The 23,498-nt window shown below is 41.8% G+C and overlaps 1 protein-coding gene across 3 annotated transcripts in view; it reads left to right on the top strand.

Annotated features, from left to right (window-relative positions):
• EVL (Enah/Vasp-like) overlaps positions 1 to 23,498 on the top strand; it is a 137,003-nt gene that overhangs the window by 63,099 nt on the left and 50,406 nt on the right. For 2 of the 3 annotated variants that reach the window (XM_056493217.1, XM_056493215.1), the window contains exons 2-3: positions 8,920 to 9,088; positions 15,521 to 15,698. In XM_056493217.1, the coding sequence (XP_056349192.1) occupies positions 8,920 to 9,088; positions 15,521 to 15,698 (347 nt within the window). Of the gene's footprint in view, positions 1 to 782; positions 938 to 8,919; positions 9,089 to 15,520; positions 15,699 to 23,498 lie in introns of those variants that run through there. The other variant, XM_056493216.1, reaches the window with a different exon arrangement.

Genomic DNA, 23,498 nt, shown 5'->3' on the forward strand with positions numbered 1-23,498 from the left:
AGCAAGGATCTAAGGTTTCCAAATGTATGTTGCACTCTGAAAGCACTGCAAGGACGCCAGGAATTGTGTGATCCCCTCAGGGCTGGTCTCCTCAGGGCTCTGCAGGGTTTGCTCTCATTAGTGGAGACTTCAGAGCCTCTGGTGCTGACTCCCAGGGAAAGTCTGTGTGCCTCCATGGTAAAATCATGGCTTCTGACTGTGTTTCCAGCAGCTCTTCAAGAGCTGAGGAGCTCTGCACTTTGTGGGGTGCTTTGAGAAGTTACCTGATGTCTGCACCCTGTGTCCTCTGCTCCAGGTCAAGTTGGGCAGATGTGCAAAAGGCATCTGAGTAGGTGAGAGAGAGAAAATTTGCACTGTGCTGTGCCAGTTAAAGTTTTGGGCTGGAGCTGGACCTCAGCAGGATGCCAGGTTGGCTGCCAGGCAGTGCAGGGCCCTCAGTACCACAGGGGCCCTTGGGTTTGGTTCTGCCTTGTGTAAACACCTGTGCCATAAATGAATAACAGCAATTTTTTTTTTTCTTGGTCTTAGCTTTATTTGCTTTTGCTTTTTCTTGGGCAGTGAACCTGCGCCCTGAGAAAATGTGCGAAAAGTTTTTAATACCCTTGCCTCCAATGAGCCAACAGTGGCACATCTAATCTTAATCTATATTGTTCATACTTTTGCTCAGTAAAGCAGCTATAAGAAATAATACATTTCTTCTTTAAAGTCGCTTCCCCGCCCCTGCTGTATAAGTGTTACTTCCTGCCCTCCTGCTCTCTCAATAGCGCTTCCCTTTCCTGTTTTGGTTATAAGCTTTCTTAGAGACTCTTGGCTTGTCTCCCTGCCAAATTTGTCTTCTGCTCAGGTGAAATAGGCTGTTTGGATTTGAGCACACGTGCTGGCTTTGAGCAGATACCTCTGTGGATTGCCTGACCAGGTCCTCCTCCATGGCAGGCACGTAAGTATCTGGGGACTGTTGGCAGGGAATTTGTTGACCAGAATTAACGTGACTGGATGTGAAGGAGAGCACGTATTGTGATAAACACACAAGGTTTGTGTTTTGGTTATAGCCTGGTAGGATAATTTACAATTGTATAAAATGGTAATTAAGCTTTTATGGCAATGCTACATTAATATGCATCCCCTGGCAGTGAGGGAGAAGCTGACTTGATGAAGCGAGCGCTTCTTCATGCCTCCATCAGCTCGAGGGGAATTGTCACAGGTTTATTTGCATTTCTTCTGGGATTGAAGGGAAACCAAAGCAAAGTGATGCAGGCTTTAATGAAAGATCTTCATGTTGATTTCCTCTGTTCACTTATGAATCTGCCTTTCCTGGTCATTAGTTACGATTGTGGTCTGTCAAAGCCTGTATTGAAGGTACCTTCTCCTGAAACACAGAAATGTTGGCCCATGAGTGAGAGCCCTCAGTCGTGTATTTTCACTTGACAGTTCAGTTTCAGGGTTTGCATAATTCATATATTACAAGATTAGGTACTTCTTGTTTTTATTTCTGTAATTTAAGGGGGAAGGGAAGTAGTTCATATTAATAGCAACCTGATCCAGTCGAGTTGCTTTTTTACTGGTTTTGTCTAATTGAGTTCCTGGTGTTTCTCCAGACCATTTACTTGACTCATTTTTAGGAACTTGTAAGCATGTACTTGATACTTATTTTTAGGAATTCCCAAAGTGCATCTTCAAGGTGGTATGTAAAATCTGAAAGTGAACCCTATTTCACAGAAAGAAATTTTGCATGATTCAAAACATTAATGGAGCAGTGGAGTTCCTCCATTAGGAGACTCCATTAGCAGTCAGTTGCTGGAACTTGGAAGGAAAAGTCTCCTGGAGCATGGTCTGGCAGCAATGCCCAGCAACAATGGCACTTCTCTTAATCACACCACTTCCTCAGTGAAGTGCCTTTTGCAAAGCAGATCTCTTTAAGCGTTTCTTAACGTGCTGAGTGGAGATGCTGATAGCTGGAGTTCCCCTTAGAATCATTTGAATTCTTACGCTTCAGTGTGCAAAACCTACCAGAAGAGGGATGGGTTAAAATTAACAGCTCTGCATGGTTTAAAAATCCCAGCAACACAAACTAAGCAGATGTGCTGGCTTACAAGGGCATCAGTCTGTGGCCTCTGTGCTGGCCCCAAATCTCCACTGATTGGCAGATGTGCTATTTAAGTGCTGTGGCAGACACCAAGAGGTCAGGGCTCTGCACAGACCTTGGCTGGCAGTGCTGAGGACGGAGCTGTTCTGCACTGACAGTCAGCCCCAGGTGAAATCTCTGTTCCCCTGCAGTCATGTTTTGCATACTGTGTGATTTTCTGTATTTCTATCGCTTTTCCCATGCTCAAGAGCATTGAGGGGTGACAGAAGGTTATGCAAGTTTCTCTGGTCATGCCAGGATTGTGTGCATGTTCCCAAATTTAGCGACTCATCTGCCAAAGTCCTGGCTTAATGTACAACCTGGGTGCCTCAGAAATTGTCCTTTCTCTGTTTTCCAGCTATGTCTGCTGTGAGTATCTGCAGCAGAGACTGGGCAAGGCAGTTCCCACTGGGTATGCCAATGTAGTAAGGGAGAATTCAATATTAATATCTTATTTCTAACAGAAAGTAACTTTTGAATATTCTTCCTTATGGAGGTGAACTGTTCATTTTATTCCTGGTAGCCCTGTAAGTACCAGTATTTCCATTTCCTGCTCTGTAAAGTATGTATTTGTCTTGCAGGTGTGTCGTGACTTTATTTAACAGCGTCACTGCTTTTGAGAGCTACTAATGAAGAAGGCTTAATATTTTTACTATTTTCTTGCAACTATTTAATATTAAACTGCTTAGATTCTAGAATTTAACAGTCACTGTTAGGCCCTTTCAGCAGATGCTCAGAGCAAAAGGCTCATCTGCTGGCAGTGCAGGCAAACTCCAGCACCAAAAGATCTGCAAAGTGAATGTGCAAGCCTGAGCAGGAGATAAAAAACTAGCAGCTTCTCTGGGAACTGGGCTTTGCTTCAGGCTGACTGGAGCAGGGGCAACACTGTTGGGTAGGTCTCTCTACACAGGCAGACAACCAGGAATGAATTGAGAACTTCTGGCCACTGCGTCCTTGGGTTGGTTTTTCAGGGAATGCCAGGAAATGGAGCTCAGAAAATAACTGGAGGTAGTTATTGTGGCACCTCCATATTATATATGAGAGTGTGACTGCTACTGTTTAAATATCTGCAATAAAATAGTCCACATCTTTATGTCATGGAGGATTAAAAGCACCTTTCTGGATATGAAGCCCCCATGGGGCTGCCCTTTGGAGTGATCAAGAGGCTAAATGCTGTATTTTTGCTGTGAGGTCTTGCTACATTGCTTGAGGAAGTTCTGCAGGGCTCTGGGACAAAGGTGAACGATGGTTACACTGGCTGTGCTGCAACTCTGGTTGTAGAGGGAAGTAGAGTTTGAAACAGGGGGTCCCAGAAGGAGTCACATTGCTGGAGAAACGAGGCTCCCAAGGAGAAGTGGGATCATGAGCAGAGCTGCTGGGAAGGCTGGAGAGCCACTGCACTACAGCAGCTTTATCTGTAACAAGCTCAGATCTCAGCTGTGGGCTCTATGTAAGCCCAAATAACCTGACTGTCTCGTGTTCAGAGGGTCTCTCAGGTTTTTGTTCTCTAAATCCAGTGGTCAGAGAGAAATGTCCATTGTTTCAGGTTACTACTGAAACACTTTCCCAGCATCCCAGCCATTGTTATATTTATTAAAGTGGAAGCTGTTAAAATGTTTAGCAAATTAGTATATTACTGTTTGAAGTGCACTTTAAAATGCTGCAGGAACAAGACTTGTAGCTTGCTAATTCTGAGGTTAGCACAGACCTGAACTGCACAGATCACACATCTCTATATATAGGATTTTGGATTTACATTAACTGTTTAAGCTGACATAGAGAGTATTCTGTCAGCTTCTTAAATCAGCATCAGCAATTTCTTGCATGTCACGTTTAACCACAAAGTGTGACTTCCTGTGGCAGACTCAGTGGACAAGTAAAGATGTGCTAAATGACTTGTGTGTTATCTCCCACATTCTCTGGGCAAACAAGGAAAGCCTGGGGCTAGGTAATATTCAAAAATTTCTCACACCAGTAAGAGTGATTAGATCAGTCTAAAATAACTTTTAATTCTTAATAATATAAATATTGAGGGGGCATGTATGGGAGCAGGAAATTAAAAATAAGGTAAATGTTTGTGTAAATAGCTGTTTGCCTTTTCTATGAATACCAGAAAAGAGCATCTTTGAAGGTCAAAGAATCATGAGCAGCTTCAAACAAGGTAGACTGTAATAGGCTCAAAGCATGAGATCTTAATTTTTGTCAGGGAGCTTTCAGAGTTTATGCTAAGGGAATGTTTTTCCCAAGGACACAATTGTGTCTGTAAATATGAAGGATGGTGGAAGTGTCCAGGTCCACCTGGCATGCTGGAGTAAAGCCCACAGAATTAGGTGTTTTTAGCTGGTTGTGGATATTTGTTACACCTTTCATGGGCATAATTTGGTGACCCTCCAAAAGCTGTATGGCCTTGTCCTGGCTCTAGGAGAAAGTGTTTTACACGTCTCCCATTGCCCCAGGGTGTGACCTGTGGGTGTTTGGTGCTGGATGGGGGTCCAGGGTAGGGCTGGGATAACCCTGCTCCATGGCAGGCTCTGCACAGGGCTGCTGGTCAGAGGTGGCTCAGTCACTCAGTACCAAACTCTGCAAAAGTTTTATTCCTGAGAGAATAACTCTGTAAGTAAACAGCTCAGTGAAGGAGCACAGTGCAGTTTGGCCATTCCACTTTTCCTTAGTCTGGAAGGAGAGGGAAAAGCCTTAGAGACCCTTCAGAGCCAGGCTCTCCTCCAAGCATCATGGTTTGCTCTCTTTTTCCTGTTTATTCTCTGTGACAGGTTTTTTGTGGTTCCAGCCTGAGCTTTTTGCCTGTATATTTGGATAAACCCACTGGGCTAGGCAGAGTGAAGCAGGAGGACTTTTCTCTATCTGATCCATGGCTCCTCCACCACCAACCTCCACAGTAATTTCTGTCATTTGGTTACCCCTCACCTCCTGTATTTCTTCCTCCTGTTTAATTACTTGCAGTCAGCATGGTCATGTCACTGCATTAAGTGTCATGTGATAATTCACAAAAAGTACAGGTATTTTCCCAAGATTCCTGCTGTCATCTATTCCATTCTCATTTGTAGCTCTTTTTTGGCTGTAGATCTTGGTAATCATACCCTTACTAAAAGGCAGAAGAAAGGACTGTGTTTTTCAGGTTCTGAACAGATGGAAGAGGACAGGAGTGTTATTCCAGGACAAAGGCACCTTCCCTGCAGCACTGTCTCAAAGTGGCTGCCCTCTCTCAGGAGGGCTGGACAAGAAAGGTCAATGCTGACCATTTCAAGAAAGGTTAAATCCAGTTTAACCAATATGCTGATTTTTGAAGATGAGTCTTACACAGAAGAGATGGATGAGAGTGGGTCAAAATGTGTCACACAGAATGAAACAAACAGTATTATCCACAAACTTCTTTTTCTTAATTTACAGTTTTGTAGTATTGAAACAATATTCTATAAATCTCAACTATGAACACTTGATTTTAGATAACACCTATGAACAAAACTAAGCAGACTTTCTTTAACTTCAGGCAAACAAAAATGGTACTAGTGCAGAGGTTTGACATTCCACAGATGCTTTCAGAATAAACAGGGGTGAATATTAGGATTTGGGGTCCCTAGGAAGAACCCCCTCCCCTCCACATTTAAATAAGATGTCTTTAATGTGCCCCATAGTAAAGAGTAGCAAATTGGAGTAGATGTTGTGCACAAACCTGAATAATTTTGTAATTAAGACCTCTCTACGATTATATTTTTATATATTTTTATACATAATTACCTCTGGTGGGAACTCAGGTGAATGAGTCTGACTGCATGTTAATGTAAAATAAAATATCAGTAGGAGAATTCCTAATATCTGACATGTGCAAAATTTGATGGACCTCCATCAAATACCAAATTTTCAGTAACTTCTGTGTATTAGGAAAATAAAGCACTTCTAGAAGTGTGCAAGCATAATTTTTCATATAAATACTAATATATAACAAGGTCTTATAAGTTTCTCTTCTCAGAATTGTGTTACTAAACCCCACATTTTTTACTTGTCACATGTAGTTGACATAAGTATCAGTGATGTATGTTCCTAAAAATAACAAAAAATTGTGCTGGACCTTCATGAAACCACTGGTGCTTAATTTGTTTTTAAAGTAATGTACAGAGAGTAATACAGAGATTCTCAGTGAGCTTTATAAAGGGAACATTTTCTGGGCTGTTTTTAGAGAAGCCTCTTAAAGCAGCAGTGGGACAGTTGTGCCTTTTATGCACAGGAAGAGTAGAAAGTCTTCAGGATAAAGAGCTACACCTCCATTTAGGATAAGACAGCAAGCTAGCAATGGGTCCCTGGAGGCATTTTGGATGGTGAAAGATTGATGAAGTGCTTTGCAGGAAAGGATTCCCCTCGTGTGCTGTTTTATGTTCCTTTCTGCTGTTTCACTGGAGGCCAGATAACAGGCTCAATCCTGTTTCCATTTAAATGAATGATGAAAAACTTCCATTGACTGCAGGAGAGCAGGGATGGAGCTTGATGTGTTGTTGCTTTATGTCACAGCAACAATTGGCTGTGGTGCATCAAACTCCTCCTGAGCTCTGGATCTGTGGTTCAGCCACAGGGCAGTGGCAGGTCCTTTGGTAGCAAAGGCAGGTGGCCACCATCCATCCAGGTGCTGCACTGGGGGTTATTTTTAGCCTTTCCACTTCCATAATGCAAAGGCAATCCGGTGTGCCTGTGCATTTCTCTCCCATTCTCCCTGTGTGTGAATCCAAGGCTGACTGAGTGTCCCCCAGCAGGTCTGGAGGATGCAGGCAATGCTGCCACTGCTGCCAGGCTGCAGCTCTTGCAGCAGTTGGAGGATTAGGCAGGCTGGAAGGGGCTCAAATCCCTCAGCTGCTCGTGTCAGATATGGAGGAGCTGCCACAAGGCATTAGCTTACCTTAAAAAACAGGAGGGAGAGGTGTTTGCTGGGTAAGTACATCAGCAAAGGCACAGCTGTTCTCCAGGTATCTCACAAAGCAATAGCAACTGGTGGATGAGCTGGATTTCATGAAGTCTGAACAAAAGAAATAAAATAATGTTTAGTCCTTTTGATCTCAATATATTGCTCTGGTAACAGAATTTAGCTGTTTCTATGATACACAATAAAAATACAATTTATTCCGAATTTTCCTGCCTTATTCTTTATAGAGATGTCTGCTGGCATCATTGCTCCCTCTATAAATGCTGTGAGGACTTTCCAGGCTCTTACCCACAGCCTGGAGGTGGCCTGTGGGCTACCTGGAGGCTGTGCAAAGTGACTGACAAAACAAGGCAGAGTCAGTAGGCTTTAGTGTACCGTGGGGATACATCTGCCTTGGAAATCTTTTTGAGACCCACAAATCAGAAAAGATTGAAAATTGCTGCTGTAATCAACCTAAATCCTCTTAATACTTGAAGTAACATGCTCCCTTTCATTAGAATGATGGCAGTGATGGGGTCAGGCAGGATTGGGTGTGCAGCAGTTGGTATAATTTGCAAGTGGTGTAATTTGGCACAGTGGCAGTGCAGCAAGATGGTTGAGCATCACCCAGGAGCTTCTCCTTTACTTGTGTGTGTGTGTGTGTGCATGTGAGGGAGGCAAACCCAAAGAGGGAGGAAAAGGATTTGTGTGCAAAGCGGATTAACCACTTGCTATTGCATTGTTGAAAATTATTTAATATGGCTTGGGCTGAGGAAGGGAGGTGTATGTACCCATATTTAGGTCTAAAGTTAACAGGACAGTCATGAACTTAAAGTTTTTGCAGGACATAGAGCTTAACAGTTTCATTTAGATGTACTAGCTGAATCATAAATGCATCATAAGGTGTACTATTTGCTTGTTGAAAATCCCTGTTACATTTAAAGATCTCAAATCTCCAAAAGTTACAGGATTCATCTTTTTTCTTCAACTTGTATTTCCTCTGGTATAAAAAAAGTGGCTGGGAAGTGAGGAGAGCAGAACTGAAATTCCAACCTGTATTGACATGTCACAGCATTTGCCAGTGGCATTTATTGCCCCTGAAGGGTGTGTTTTTGTTTTATTATGATTCTCTATATGTTTATTAGTCAGGATATGACTAATAAACAAGAGGTAATGTGTTAAGGAGTTTCTTCACTCTAAAGGAGAAAAACACTTATTTACACTACACAATATAGTGGTTATGTATTTTAATGCTGGCCACATTCATGGATTCCCCTTCCCCACTTTCTTTGCTACTAGGATGAAGGAAAAAAGCATTGCTGTGTGTTTTGCACCGTGTATTCTGGGACTTCTGAGTGCGTCAGTGGCTCTGGGAATTAGGCGTCAGCTGGATTAACTTAATTGATTTCTTCAGTTTACCTAGCATGGCTTTTGCTTCAAGGTCTGCTTGCTTCCAGTTTTAAATCTATAACTCAGCTGTGTCACGTTTGTTTTGTCAGCAAGCTGTAAAATATTGGTAGGTTTTCATGCAAATGTGAAAGGCTTCGCTTGCCAGTAGATATATAAAATAAATAGAGCATTCATACTGTTGGACAGTTTTCATAATGTTTATGTGATGCAGGTTATTTCTCAGGGCTTAATGTTTTATATAAAATAGATTATTGGTTCAAAATAGCGGCATACAGGAGGTTTTTAAAGTCTGTGGACACATAACATGTCAGCTTTAATTTAACAGATTGCATTCAAAGGATTAGCAGATCTCTTATAAAACATATGTTGAAAGTAGTACTGATGGTTTCTGTTGGGTTTTTTTTTCCCTTTAGAAGTTCTAAGTAATAAGCAGGAAATTCACTATTTTCTTTCCTGATTTTTTTGTTTTTCTCCCCAGTGAACAGAGTATTTGCCAAGCCCGAGCTTCAGTTATGGTCTATGACGATACCAGTAAGAAATGGGTGCCAATCAAACCTGGACAGCAGGGATTCAGCAGAATCAACATTTACCACAACACGGCCACAAACACCTTCAGGGTGGTGGGAGTTAAACTGCAGGATCAGCAAGTGAGTAACTATATCAAGTTTCCTGTAACTCAACCTTTGATCTCATTTGGTAACCTCAGTTCTATACCTAATGCAACATTTCCTGCTCCCTGCAAGGTGCCTACTAGTCTGTTTATACTCCAGTGATTCATGTTTTGTATAATTTTTTGCAGCCACAATGTATCATAAATTATTACTGCTTATTTGAAAAAATAATGTTTGGTAGATGCCAAAGACAGCAAAATGTTTTTCCGCCCTCCCCAAATTTTTTCTTGTAGAATGAGTTATTCACTCTATAGGTTTTGCTCTCAGCTCCCTGCAAATTACTTTTTACTTGTTTTTATTACTACATTAAAAATAGAAATAAAAATGAATTGTTTCGCACCACTGTCCCACAAAGTGTGGTTGTTACATTGCTGTGATAAGCAATTAGTTCCTTGTAATGCACTTTAATATCCTAGGTGCACAGTGTGATCTGATTTACAGCAGACTAATTTTGCAGGACCTCCTTGGGTATTAAAGGAATAATATGGGATTTAGATTATCAGAAGTGGGATCAGGCTCCTGTTGGCCACCAAAGCACGATGCTCAGCCTGGTGTGTGGTGTGCTGGGCAGCACATGCCATCAGAGCTCCCTGAATGAGTGTCACAATTGGACCCCAAACAAAAGTTTCCTTGAGTGCAGTAGTAGTGCAGTACCTGCATTTTAGAGCAGGAATTTCAGAGGTGAGGGCTCCCCCCGTGTGCTGGCAGGAGGCTGGCTGGCAGTGGCAGCCCAGCCTGCTCTCCTCTCATGCTCACCTCTGCGTGGCACAGAGATCAGGGAAAGGTGGGCCAGTGGTTGCCTGTTGGCTCAGGAGTACTGCTGCCTCCTGGGAAGGTGAGGTGAGCACTGCTGCTCAGGGACAGGGCTAATCCAGCCAAGCTGAGCCAGGTCAGGCCACCCCAGAGAGCAGGAGCCAGGGCACCACCACCTCTCAGCTGCCACAAATGTTGAATGGATTGATCTGCTTGTGGAAATGCTGATGATCCTCAGCTGACAGCTGTAAAGATGCTTGGGCCAGCTGGGAAAGTTACTCAGGTTGCTTACTGGAGGTGGTAATGACTTTGCTACACTGTGCACATACAGAGTCATCATTCTGAAAAAGGAAAAGCACAACAAAAATAGGTGGGTTTTGAGCACACTGGTTTTCAGCTCCTTGCAGTGCACTTCTGAAACATCTGCCAAAAGTTTTGCAACTGCTTTTATCCTTCTCCATAGAGCAGAGGCAATATATGAAAGCAGCTCTATTCAGAAAGAGAAAATATTTTCAAAAATAAATGAAATACAATGTCTTCATAGTCAGTTATGAAAGCCAGTACTGCTTTGTCCTAGGCCATGCTAGTTCTATATTTTACCTAGCCAGCAGGTGAATGTAAATTTTCATGCGACTGCAATCTAAGATAGGACTGAATAGCTGGTGTTAAAGAAGCAGAAGTCATTAAGTCAATATGTATATATGTAAGGGAGACTAAGTGCCAGAGGTCTGTCTTCATCAGAGTATGCAGTTTAAAGAATAGGACATATTAAAAAGTCAAACCTTAAGCTGCACTTTGAACATGCTTTGCATTAACTGTAATATTTGCTTGCAAATGTTTCAACTTGTGAAGATGCTGCATGTTAACTAAAAATCATCTCAGTTCAGAAGGAAACAGGTAGAAGAATAAATTTCTCTAGAGTTTAAAGACTAAAAATCCTCTTTCAAATAAACAGAAAATATTGTCACTTACCTTAGTTGCTTAAAAGAAAAAACAAAGTGTTCCCCTTATATATGACTACAAAAATCCAGTATTATGAATAAAGTTGAGACAGTGTAGCATAGTAGTATTCAAAGGAACACTCTAAAAGCCTCAAGATTCAGAATTCAATATATTTTATATGAGTCTCACATGGAGTCATAAGCTTGCTAGGCTTGCTAAGTATTTGCATTTAAAGAGAATAGAAATGAATTTCAGTTAAAATAATTCTCTGTTCAAGCCATCTCATGCTTGCTCTCAAGTTCTGTTAGATCTCAGGGAAACTGAGGCTTTAGTAAAGCTGTTGATTTGCCAGAAAAGACATATTTATCGGAAAAGGACCAATCTTCAGCTAAAATGTGATTTGACATATAATGAAGCTTATGAAGCTACACAGATTTTTGAAGAATTGAGAAACTGGTTTAAAATATGTAGAATAACAATACCATGGAGGAACAATTTAAACTTTTCTTACATACTGTTTGTCAAGGCACAGACTAATCTTCCTGGCTTCATCCCTGCCTGATGAAGGGATGCTTTATTCCCTTTTAATTTTGTTGGTTTATATTACACCTCGAATAATATCTCTCTTTAATTTTCATCCTCTTTTTCATTTTCCACATCTCTTCTTCTGCAGACTCCTTGTCTCTGTGTAGCTGCCTTTCTGTTGTCTATCCCTTTTTTGGTGTGTGTGCTGTAGCTTAGGACACTGTATTCTCTTGTGCTTATCTTATCTCCTTATCACCTTATCTCCTTCTCTAGCTGACAGAGTTCACCCCAGACAGATCTGGTCTGTGGAGCAGCAGAGCTGGGGCTGTTCTCCCCAGGAAGTGGCCATGGTCTCACTGCAGCCCTGCACAGGCTGGTGCTGGCTGAGCAGGAGTCCTGACAAAACCACAGCTCCAGTCCTGACGCTTGGGAGCCACCACAGAGGCCAGAACTGGTTTGGAGCTGAGGCCAGATCAGTGTTACAGTCACTCAACATCATGAGCTTTGGTGTTTCCTTGTGGAAATGCTTCATTTTGGGCTTGATGCTCATTGAGGCCTTTCCAACCTGAACAATTTGATGATTCTGTGACTCTTGAAGCCAACAGTCGCAATCACATCTTTTACACCCATGTTGCAACCTGCCAGCTGTTGTTGTCTGTCTTTACAGCTGGCCTGCTGTAAAGGTGACATGTGTGAACCTCAGTTCACAAAGCTAAAAAGCAATAGCTCCCCACCCCAGAGTCCTGATCAAGTGGAGGTTTAAAATTAGGGCTTTACATGGAGTGATGTCAGTTCAGCATGATCTCACCACCCAAAGGCACATGCTGAACTAACAGGGAGCAGGGTGCAGCTCCAAAGTGAATCACATCTCCTGAGGGGCTGGTGTGTGTACGTGGCTGAGAAGTGAATGCAGAAACAGGGCCTTGGGGGAGCTGAGACATTTTACATGTGAACCCAAGCCAAGGCTGGAACAGAAATGGGATTCTTGGGATATAAGCTAACCACGGTTTTTGAAAAGAAAGAACCAATTAATCACTGTTGTGACTTCTTAGAAGTTCCTCAGGTTTGGGCCTGCCTACAGAAGTAAAGAATCTGGCCTCAGCTGTAGCAGCTTTTCCATCCTTGCTGCTTTAGAGAGGTGATCCTGAGCACTGGCAGCATGGCAGGGCCCAGCTGCTGAGCCAGTTCATGCTCTGCAGAAACAAGCAATTGTCTTGTCCTGCTTTAATAAGCAGCAGTGTTGGTGGTGAGGATTGTGTGGGAGCTCTTCCCATGCTCAGGTGCTCCCTGAGACCACTCCATCCCTTCCATTCCCCTGAGTCCCAGCAGCCACCCTCATCACTGCTGAGAGCTCACAGCTCTGCAGTCACAAGGAAGGGCTTCTTGGTTTTGAGCTTTTTTGAGGTTTTGAATTTAACAGGCTTCAAAACAACACAGACATTTATATCAGTAAGATATATGAGTAAGACTACATTGTTTCAGCATATAAAATGCTAAAAGAGGGTTGAAAAGAAAAAGAGTGGCATATAAAATGTCATGTTTCAGCTTTAAAGTCAGATTCTAGGGGAAGAGTGATAGGAAGAACTGTTTGCTGTGGACAAATCCATGATTTATTTCTTCAAGATTTCCAGGGAGAGCTTCTCCAATTTACCTATTGTAGACTGCAGCTGAAGATTAAAAGATGAACTCTTGGTCTGCTCAGCCTGGCAGATGTGCTGTCTTACTGACATAGGAAGCTTTAGAGTAAAGATCTCTTAGAAGCACCTGCAAAAAAAAAAAAAAAAAACGTGCTTCAAACAGGGAGACCTTCTTCATTTTAATTACTGCTCTGAAGCACTTCATTATCATCATGTGGCTTGCAGAGTCTCCATACCATCTGTACAAGACACCTTTGTGCACTCATTCTTAACAACAGCAGGAGATCCCCTCCTCTTTTTTTCCATTTTCTATAAACACGAGCCAAAGGAGATAAAAATGAAACTCTGGCTATTTTAAGTTTCATTTCCCAGTGATTCATTTCTCAGTAAACTCTCTGATTTGAGTTTGAATACAAGGTATTACATGTGTGGGCATCCTGATGATTACTGAAGGTCAACATTCAAATTCTCTCTTTATTCAATTAAAGGGATCTAACCCTGAGAACAAAGCAGATCCTTGGGGTTCCTTGGAAGTAGGTTTTGAACAGTTTACCTGACTTCCATTAAACAATTTTTGGCATAGGTTTTTACAATTTCTGCCTTTCATTATACAGCTGCACTCTGGTGCCCCTTGGGCTTTGATAGTGGTGTTCTTTGAAACAGAAGTTTCTGCTCGTAGGTGAGAAAGACTCACTTTGAAAGCCTGGTAGAAGCTCACAATCTTTCTGAAGACACTGCCTATGGATTCCCTTGGTTAGTCTACTCAAAAATGGTTGGAAGACTTAAAAATTCGTCCATGTTAAAACTGTTGTTTTAGAAATCCAGGCCTGAGTCTACCTGATGCTCAAGAGACTCTTTGAGTGTGAGCAACATTGGTACAGGCTCTCCCAGTGCTCTAGAAGAATGGGGCTGATATCGCAGTTCTTCAAGGAGAAAAGGCCATCCAAGCAGTCAAATACAAGGGGAAGTTCAATGCCTTGGCTGTGACCAGTTTCCACTTCATTCTGGTTGGTGTGTGTGTCTTCCCACACTGCATGTGGGTGACACAGTTCCCATTTCCAGGGGACTAATTCTTGGGAGCCTGCATACCCAAAGTAGGGCTGCATCTTCCTTTGGCTCACAGGTCAGGAATTTCTCAGTGAAATGTGACAAAAAAAGCAGTGTAGGTCTGCTTGCTTATCAATGCATTTTCATGGAGCCTTAGTAATGGTACAGGTGTGAGTGCAACAGTTGGACCATCATATTTGTGCCTAAAGCTAGATCAAGTATTCAAAGACTATCTTCTACATCACTCTCTAATGCTGGCTCTGTCAGTAAATGCATCCTAGAAATAAGAGTATATCTGTAATCATCTAGAGGGCTAGTGGATTCTTTCCATAATTTTTGTTTATTAATATAGTAAAGTTACAAGACATCTGTTAACTATATCAATGAGACAGTGTTATCCTTCAAAAATACTAACGTGTGTATAACAATTTGTTCTTTGTTAGGTGCTTTAATGTTTCTCTGCCAGTTTAAACTGACAATCCATTGACAATTCAGAACTCACAGCTAGGAGTCATTAATCTTTGAAATTAGTTTTAAAATTCTGCCTGTAGTAATTAAGAATTGTCAGTTATCTACCAAAAATATTGTTGGACTAATTAAATACACTGAAGCTTTTTAGTTGCAATCATACTCTTAACAGAAAACTTTCCAATATGCTGGTTGGACTGCAAAAAAAATGTATTGGTAGGTTTTCTGGTATGTGGGGTCCACCTCTAACATAAATTCTGTGTGCAAAGTGGTACAGTGGTGCAGTGGACACTCCACCCTTAGCTAGAGCAGCTCACACTTTTACCATTGGAGGTTTCTGTCTGGATCCCAGCTGTACTGTGTAGCTGGGTTTCCAAGTTCCCTGCCCAAGGATAAACAGGGCATTCATTGTATTTAGCAGATTAAATTGCAAAAGAAACAGCTTTCTGCTGCAGTCACCCCTTGCCTGGAGAACATCACATGTACAGCAAGGGAGAAGGTGGGAGCGGAATGGTTTTCCAGGTTTGTCATTGCCTGATTCTAAAGAAAAAGTCAAAGCACAAGAAGCTGGTGGTGATCAGACACATGGGTGAAGGAAAGCAAAGCTGGTGCAACGAGTCACTTATGTGCTATAGGGCAAGGTTAGTGCCAAGAGCTCTCTCTGGCTCCTTTTTTAACACTTGGGCATGATCATCCTCCAAAAGATGGAAGCAGCTGCTGGCCCTGACAGCTGTTTGCAAGCATCTGCACAGCTGCATCCTGTGGAGGTGCTGCAGAAAACACGAGCAGGTAATAGATTTTGCAAAACTGGCTTGCAAGTCCCCGAGGCTGAAGTGAATTGTTGTAAATCTCAGCCCCAGATGTGGGTCTTTGTCACTGAAACAAGCACTGCCTTGCCATGCAGCCACGTAGGAGCTGCTGTAGGAACTGCCTCTACCCATTCTACCATACTGCCTGTAACCTTCACACGAGGGTTGGGTGGGTTTTTCCCCCTGAAAACTGTTGTTAATCCTTACCCCTCTGTTCCAAATCACAGGTAGTGATTAATTACTCAATTGTGAAAGGACTGAAGTACAATCAAGCAACCCCTACCTTTCATCAATGGCGCGACGCACGGCAGGTCTATGGCTTGAATTTTGCAAGCAAAGAAGAGGCTACCACGTTCTCCAATGCAATGCTGTTTGCTCTGAATATCATGAACTCACAAGATGGAGGTAAATTAATCTCTCTTAATCTGTGACATTTTGGAATGCTTGTTACCAATCACCTAGTGCAGCTGTGTTGGATATTATGCCATTATAAAACACATTATAATAAAAAACCTTCGCCTTTAGATCAGTGTTTGCTGTGGTATGAATTGCATGTTTTCAGATTTTATTTCCCTTTCTGCTGTTTTTTATGATGCCTTAACTCACCATAGGAAACAAATAGTTATTTGGGAATGCTTCAGCAGGCAGGTACCCCCACTGATTTATGTGGATCTGTATATGTGTTGTTTTACATATGAGATGGCAGAGTAAAACTTTAAGTAAACAGAAGCTAGAGTAAAATGAGCAAAATCTTCCAGGATAGAACTTGGAGTGGTATTTCCAGTGTGTTGGGTCAGCTTTCCAAAAGGGGAGTGTGTGGCACCTTGGTTATTGAACACTGTATTGACTGTAGAAGAGGCTTGTGGTGAAGTTTGCTGTTCTGTGAATTTGTCATTGCAGTAGCTTGAACTGGGCCCAAAATAAAGTCCTGGTTTCTCAGTGGAAACCAGTTTCTGGTTTGTGGTATCTGGATGAAGCACTGCCCTCAGTTACATGCTTATGACCTCTCTGCAGCTCCTGGGCTGGGAACAGAGCAGTCCTTGTGTAGTGTCTTTTTTTTTTTCCTGCAAAAACACACACCACAGCCCTGTTTTCCTTTTGCAAACACAGTGAGTCAAAGTTTGCATCACTTGCTGCCATCCAGGTTTCACTGCAGTGTTCACTGGTGATGGACAGCAGCTCTTTAGAGAAAGATTGTCTCCTGACAACCTTCCATACACAAATGTGTCTTACTAAAAGGTGCACTTGTAAGATAAGAGTTCAGATTTTTTATTTTGCTATTTCTGTTCTATTAAGCTGGCAAATGCAAAACTCATCCAAAATCAAGAAGTATTTCAAATTCTTAGCTATATTTAGAAGTACTGAGGACTTAATTTGCTTTCTTAATCTTGAACATTTTCAGCTGTAGTTATGCCACAGCAGGAGACTTCAGGAGGAAATCTGGCCAAGATTCACCAGTTCTAAACTTGTGAAAGTCTGAAGAGTATAGAGCTCTTTGGCTGCTTAGATGTGCTTTAGACCTCCAAATTTGGATGCTTTGACTGTGGTCTGGGTGTAGTGGTTGGTTTAATGTCTGTGATGAGCCTGCCTTTCTTCCAAAAGCCCTTAAATTTGGGTTGGTTTTTTCCCATCTGTCTCTTCCCATCAAAGGGAATGAGTTTTTTGCAGGATTTTGAGTTTGTTTCAGGGAGGAGCATTGTGGAAACACAAGTCTCAGGATAAGAATTTGTTGCTCATAGGCTGAAATACAAGAAACTGCCTTAAGTTATGTTGGCCACACTTAGCAATGAACAACAGGTATTTTGAAGAAAGTATTTTTGAGCATTTGAAAAGCTTATTAAATTTTTGAGAAGTTTATGCATATACAGCCAGCAATAATTTGCATTTTGTCTTTTTGTGTATTTTAAAATTCATTTCCTTAGCACACCAAAAGTGTGCTTTAGATGCTTTACAGGTTTAAAATCCAGTCCATGCCACAGAGCTTGTATTTAGAGTTTGTAGTTGTTACATTCAAAGATGTGAATTGGGTCATAAATAAAAAACTTTTTTTTCTGGACAAAAAAGAATGGTTTGGTAAGCATCCAGTCTTCAGCCATCCTTTTTGTCTCATACATAAAATGTTAAAAGTTTCAAAGATTGCCAGTTGTCCCATGCTTTACTGAACTTGTCAAAAACTGAAATTTTGATTAAAGAGAATTTCAGCATTTTTTCTAAAACCCTCTGATTCTATGAAACAAATTCCAAAAATACTAATTTGTCTTTTTTTTTCTTTTAAATTATGAAATTTGTTTGCAGAGGTATTTATCTTTAATATTAGCTACACATTGATAATGGATCAGAATGAAGCTTTTTATATCATCATAAATTTTCCTGTTACTGCAGTGATCTCAGCATCCAAATTGACAGCTGAAGTATAGTGGATATAAGGTATAAAATGTTTTTTCATATCTGCTCTTCCAGGCTTCTATAGCCCTTAAGCTTTTGTGGGCATGAATTAATGGGAGTAGTAATTCACAAACACACATATCCATCTATCTTTTCAGGCACTGCCACTGCCTGCATGCTGCATTAGGGTCTGCTTTTTTCATATGGAAAAATCATTAGCAATAAAAGTATTTATTATATCTATGCATCCATGTATTAAAGTTGTCCATGTGCTTATGCAGATGGATGGCAGCTTTGTATGCATTTGTATGCCCAGAACTGCTCATACACTCATAAAAAGCTCAACCAAAACCTCAGGGTGAAGCAGAGGCTCCCTGTGCCACATTCTCAGGGCAGCAAACCCTATCTGCTGTTCTGCAGCTTGGAATATGCTGTGTGCACTACTTGGCACGTGCTATTTCTAATGTTTAGTTTTTTCCTCTAGTCCTCACTGAGACATTAGTACATTTGAGTGCTGCTGATCCTCCCATAGTTGAATGGATTCTGGCTTCCATGGCTGCTTCTCCATTCTACCACCCACTTCCATAAACTGGAATTAATCATGGTAGACTAAGCAGCAGTGATGTGAGACTGCATCATATCTTCAGTGGAGTCAGGGTTACACTTGGGAAAATAACTGGTCTTGGCACAAAGTAATGGTGTGGGGGTTTGAATGGTGCATTGAGCTGAATTAGCTTGAAAAAATGGTAGTGGTCTATGTTTTGGGGAGTTGGAAATAATTTTTATGTAGTGCTGACTTTCAAATGAACACACTTGAACAAATGAACACGAATTGTGAGCTAGTGGTGGGAATTACTGTACTGTCCCTCTTCTTCACAAGAGAAACCACAATGCCCAAGAACAACCACAGGCACTGATCTCTGTGTTCTGACTGCATGGGCCATGAGTGAAAATGAAACAAGTGCTTTGCTAAATGACAAAGGTTAAATGACCTGAATCAGATCCTGCAGCCAGACTGTGTTTACCAGGGTTACATGGCAAGATCAGGGCTGGGGCAGGTGTCTTCCCAGGGGTGTGACATCCCAGAGTCTGCAAAAGTTGGGACAAAATCCATAGTCTTAACTCACTGGCTGGTTTCTGCAGTAGGTGTATTCATACTCTTACCCATGGGACAGCTGGACACCTGACAGGTGCCCATGTTCTCAGTGCTGTGCTGCTCTCAGCCTCTCCCAGTGCACATCCCAGGGTGGGCTAAAGCAAGCCTTGAAAGAGGTGAACACAGACCTGGCTCATTCTTGGGCTTGGTTAAGAATGCTAATGGTTAGGCTAGGAGTAATCCAAAATCAGATAAAATGGGACTAAAATAGAAATAGTTTTACAATATGTACCATCCTTCCTTTAGAGGTTGACAGGTTGCCCCACTGAATCACAGTTGTTTACCTGGCAGCATGTTTGTGTGTCTAATTACTTTGATTTCCTTATACATCTCTTTAATCTGTTCTCCCTTACAAACAAAAGGAGAAATGTTGGTCCTGAGCCAGCCTGCAAAATGAGAGCAAATGCTAACATTGACTTGCTTAATACCAAATCTCTTGCTTACCGTGCTTTAATGGTGTCATTTAGTAAGACCATTAATATGACAAACAACTTCCCATTTAATTGTTTTTCTTTCATGGGTGTCCACTTTGAGAAGACAGACCTTTCACTGTCATAAATTACCTGGTACAAGGTAGTGTGTCACCAGCTTGCTTTGACTGGTGGCAGGGCAGTATGGTTATTGGAGCAGGAAATAATGTGAGAACATTAGTAAGCTAAAATAGGCAAATTCTTTCCTGCCACAATTTTGTAGGAAAGCCAGTGGTGCCTGTAATAAAGGTAACTTTTTGCAGGGCTTAATGGAGCCTGTACACTCAGTGCTTCTCCTAGTGAGTGGTTACACTTTTGGGAGAGAGGGAATGAGAATATTTTCTCTTTCTTGTTCCTCAAATTTCTGGGGACAGGGAAAGGAGTTCATCTTTTCTCCCCTTATTTCCTCACTGCAGACCTTGAGTCCCAGCTGGCTGCTGGCAGCACCTGCATGTTCCCATGTTGCATAAGGGGACAGTGGCTCAGCTTTGTGGCTGGGCTGAAAGACTTGGTACCTCTTGCAGAAGAATTAAGACTCTGATCTTTTCTGCTGGTGAATGCTTCCTGTGACATAGTAAATATAATGTATTGTGAACTTCTGCTTTTCTTTTGATGTCTGTGCCCTGAGTACTCAGTTATTGTTTGCTTACAATGTATGAAAACTCCATTTCTAAATGTAAACACCACATGCTGAAAAGCCTTATACAGAGGGCTCATTGCAGAGTTAATCATAGTTAGAGGTCAGCTGCCTTATCTAAGAAGGGAGAGGTTGGAGGAAAGCTTGAAACAGAAGGAGAGAGGTTTGAAGAAAATTAATAGTGATTTATTTCTTTATTTATTCCTTGTAAAAAAGCCATTTTCTTGTTCTAAGTGTCTTGCAGACCACAGGATACAGACATGGGTCACAGAGGGTGCAGAGTTCAGCCCTGTGCCTTCAGCTTCACAGAGCCAGCCTTACCTCTGCAGGGAGGCAGTTTTGATAGTCAGAAGGATTGCTCCTCACTCCTCTTCCTCTGGTTAGAGGATCTGCTGGCTTTTCCACCACTGTGGATTATTTGACATGTATTTCTCCTTTTCCATAAGATGGATTTTATTAATTTCTTGGGAATTTTTGATTTTCTATTCCTTCAGTCATTCTGCTCTTACCCTTTTTTCAGAAGTGACATGTTTGTCTTGCTGGGAGGAAGTTCCTTGAAAAACACTTTGGAGAAATAAAAGAATAAAGCTTTAATTCATCAAATAGCAGATAAACTGGCAGAATGTACCATACATTCTCTCTCCTAGTTAGATGCCCTAAGTATTTGCAAAGTTTCTGTCAGTGAAGGATGTGTGTGAAGATTGTGGTGTACTGGATTTCAGACAAAAGTGTTTTTTATAAAATACAGAGGTTTTTATATTTTTCTAATGTTATATTCAGTTCATTTTTTTCATTAACATTTTACCAACTAGTCCTGCATCACTCAATCTTTCAGTGGCAGTAAAGTGTAACTTCTGGGAAATTCAGTCATCTGAATTCATCTTCTACAAAGCAGTGCCTGTTTTATTTGATAATATTGCCCCAAGACTTCCCAGCACCACAGAGGACACAGTGAGGGAAGACAAAAGACTTCATCTTCATTACAGCACTGCATAATACATAAAATATCTCATCAATAATGGAAGGGACCCACCACAGAACACAATGCCCACTTGCAGCCAGCTGGTTCCAAAGCTGGGCTGGGGTAAAGAGATCTGTGCTCCATGCAAGGTGCTTCGCATGCTGCACTGTGGACTCATTTCCCACACTATCAGGTGCAGATTGTAAAGCCCTACAAGGGTATATTCTGTGCACATTTTCCTTTTCAGAGTGCTGATAACACTTAAAGATGTGTGTAACTTCAGATGGCATAGGCATTGCAGAACCATTAGCATGGATTCTGCTGCAGGTCTTTGAAGCAAGTCATTCCACATCTTGTTCCTATTTATAATTCAGGCATAGAGAACTTGTAAACAACAAACTTTTGGACTCACTAGTGTAAATATGATCCATGTGGTCAGACACCTAGGGCTAGTCAAAATAGCAGCCTGCAGGCAATGCAGGGTACATGTAAAAAATACAAATAAAAAATTCTGCTTCTTTAGAAAACAAAAGTTTTCCCAGGGGAATAAACGTTTTCTGACCGACATCTTTCAAAAACAGAGAAAGGCTTAGAGAAATAAGTTTCCACAATGTTTCCAGACTCATGCCTACACCAGTTTCAGTATCAGCTTTAGTCACTCAGAAGTGTTCTGCAGAGAGGGGGGTTTCTGGTCTAAATTGCTGTGCTTTGTAAGTCAATGAAGAGGGAGGGAAAATTCAAATGAGATGATGAGCTTTTTCCTTTCATCTGCTGCATTGCTTTATCACTGAAACTGTTCCAGAAAAGTCCACATGACATACAGAATCATTTAGTATATTGCTTACTATAGAAATAAATTCCTTCCTTTGCCAGTTGGACAGGGATGAGCTGTTACCCAGCAGACTAGGTGGGAATTTATTTTCCCAAAGCAGTAAGTGAAAGGCACACCCCAGGCAGTGCCCCAGTGTGTGTTCATCAGATCTCTGCCCAACTCTTGTGACCCCAGCTATAAAATATCAGCTCAGCCACAGGATCACTCATTGTGTTTATTCCCAAAACTTCCTCTTCCTGTGCTGAGGGGATGATAGTCCTCCCACGAGCCCTCTACCCATCTTTCCAAAATAACCAAACTTCTCCTGGAATAATAGGTACTTGCTTGCAGGCTTCCCCTGCCTGCCAAACTGCTCAGGTGTTGCAGCAGACCCCTCATTAGGGGTAGAAATGAGCCAGTCTGATATTCAACAGTGTGAAAAGGGTCCTGGTTTATTCTTCTTTGTAGCTTTGCCATCCTGACTCTGCTGCAGCAAGCTCCTACTCAGGGCCCAGCTGCAGACTCTGAGTGCTGGCTGTTTCCTGCTGGACTGTGACTGCAAGGATTGGTTTGCAGACTCTGACCACATGTTTTCACCTAGCTTGACTATGACTGCAGGCTCAGACTGACCTCATAGCAGATCTTTTACAGCAGCAGCAGCTCTCTCCCTTGTTTTGTTCTTTATGCCTCTCTGAAGTGTTCCTTCTTCCCTAGAGCTCCTCTACCTCCTCCAGGTCCTCTTCCTTAAGATCCTGCATTACCAGCCAACCCCACCCCTTTTATCACACTTATCTTTATTAGTCACAGCTGTGACCAATTCAGGGCAAGGCTGTTCCTCTTCTTTGGTGATTAGTACAACTGTGACTTATCAGGGTGAGGTTGTCTGTAATCTCTTCTTCTACACCTACACTCAGGTGCCCTCTTCTCAGGTTAACCTGGGCTTCCTAATTGGATAAATGACATTTCACAGAATCAAAGAATATTCTGAGTTGGAAAGGACTCACAGGGATCATCAAGTCCAACTCTGAAGTGAATGGTCCATACATGGATTGAGCCCACAGCCCTTGCATTATTAGCATTAGGCTCTAACCAACTTCTAGGAACCTGGGTACACTTCACATTAAGAGAAACAAGTTTAAAACCAGAACTGGAAGAAGTTTGCCCAGCCAGGAGAAGCAGTGAGTAGAACTGGTTAATCTTCTGTATTAGCTTGGCTCCAGCTATCTGAAGCACACAAGGTGAATTGATTCATTTGTGTGTAGATAAACTGGGATTCCAGACTCGTTTCAGTGCTAGAACTGCAAATATCATTGCTGTTATTCATCTGTCAAGGAGTATCAAACCCTTATTTAATTATTCTGCTCTATAGAAATCGCCATTTTTTCAATTCAGTTTTTCAGTCTCCTAGATGGTAGGGATCCACAGCAGGAAGTTTTCCAGGGCACTGAAGTGCTCTCACAGTGTTATGCAAATAAAAAGCCCATGACATGTTGCTTGTGTGCATCCCAGCCACTTTCCTGCAGGACTCCATTGTATCCCAGCTCAGAGCAGCAGGGCTGGAGCTGCTGTCCAACACCTGGAGCAGCACAAGGTGCCTCTGTTCTTTGGAGAGCATTATAAACCTAAAGCCTCTTGAGTCTCTTACTGATGCTTTTTGCTGTGCTGAACTCTTCTGCTCTAAACCAAAACCACTTCAGGAAGGAAACTGTGTGTGGGAGAAAAAATCTTGAGAGATTCTTAACAAAGACTTGCACACACTGACTTGTGCTAGCAAGATTCCCTTGA

Source organism: Oenanthe melanoleuca, chromosome 5 (genome assembly GCF_029582105.1).
Source record: "Oenanthe melanoleuca isolate GR-GAL-2019-014 chromosome 5, OMel1.0, whole genome shotgun sequence".
In the NCBI taxonomy this organism is placed as follows: Eukaryota; Metazoa; Chordata; class Aves; order Passeriformes; family Muscicapidae; genus Oenanthe; species Oenanthe melanoleuca.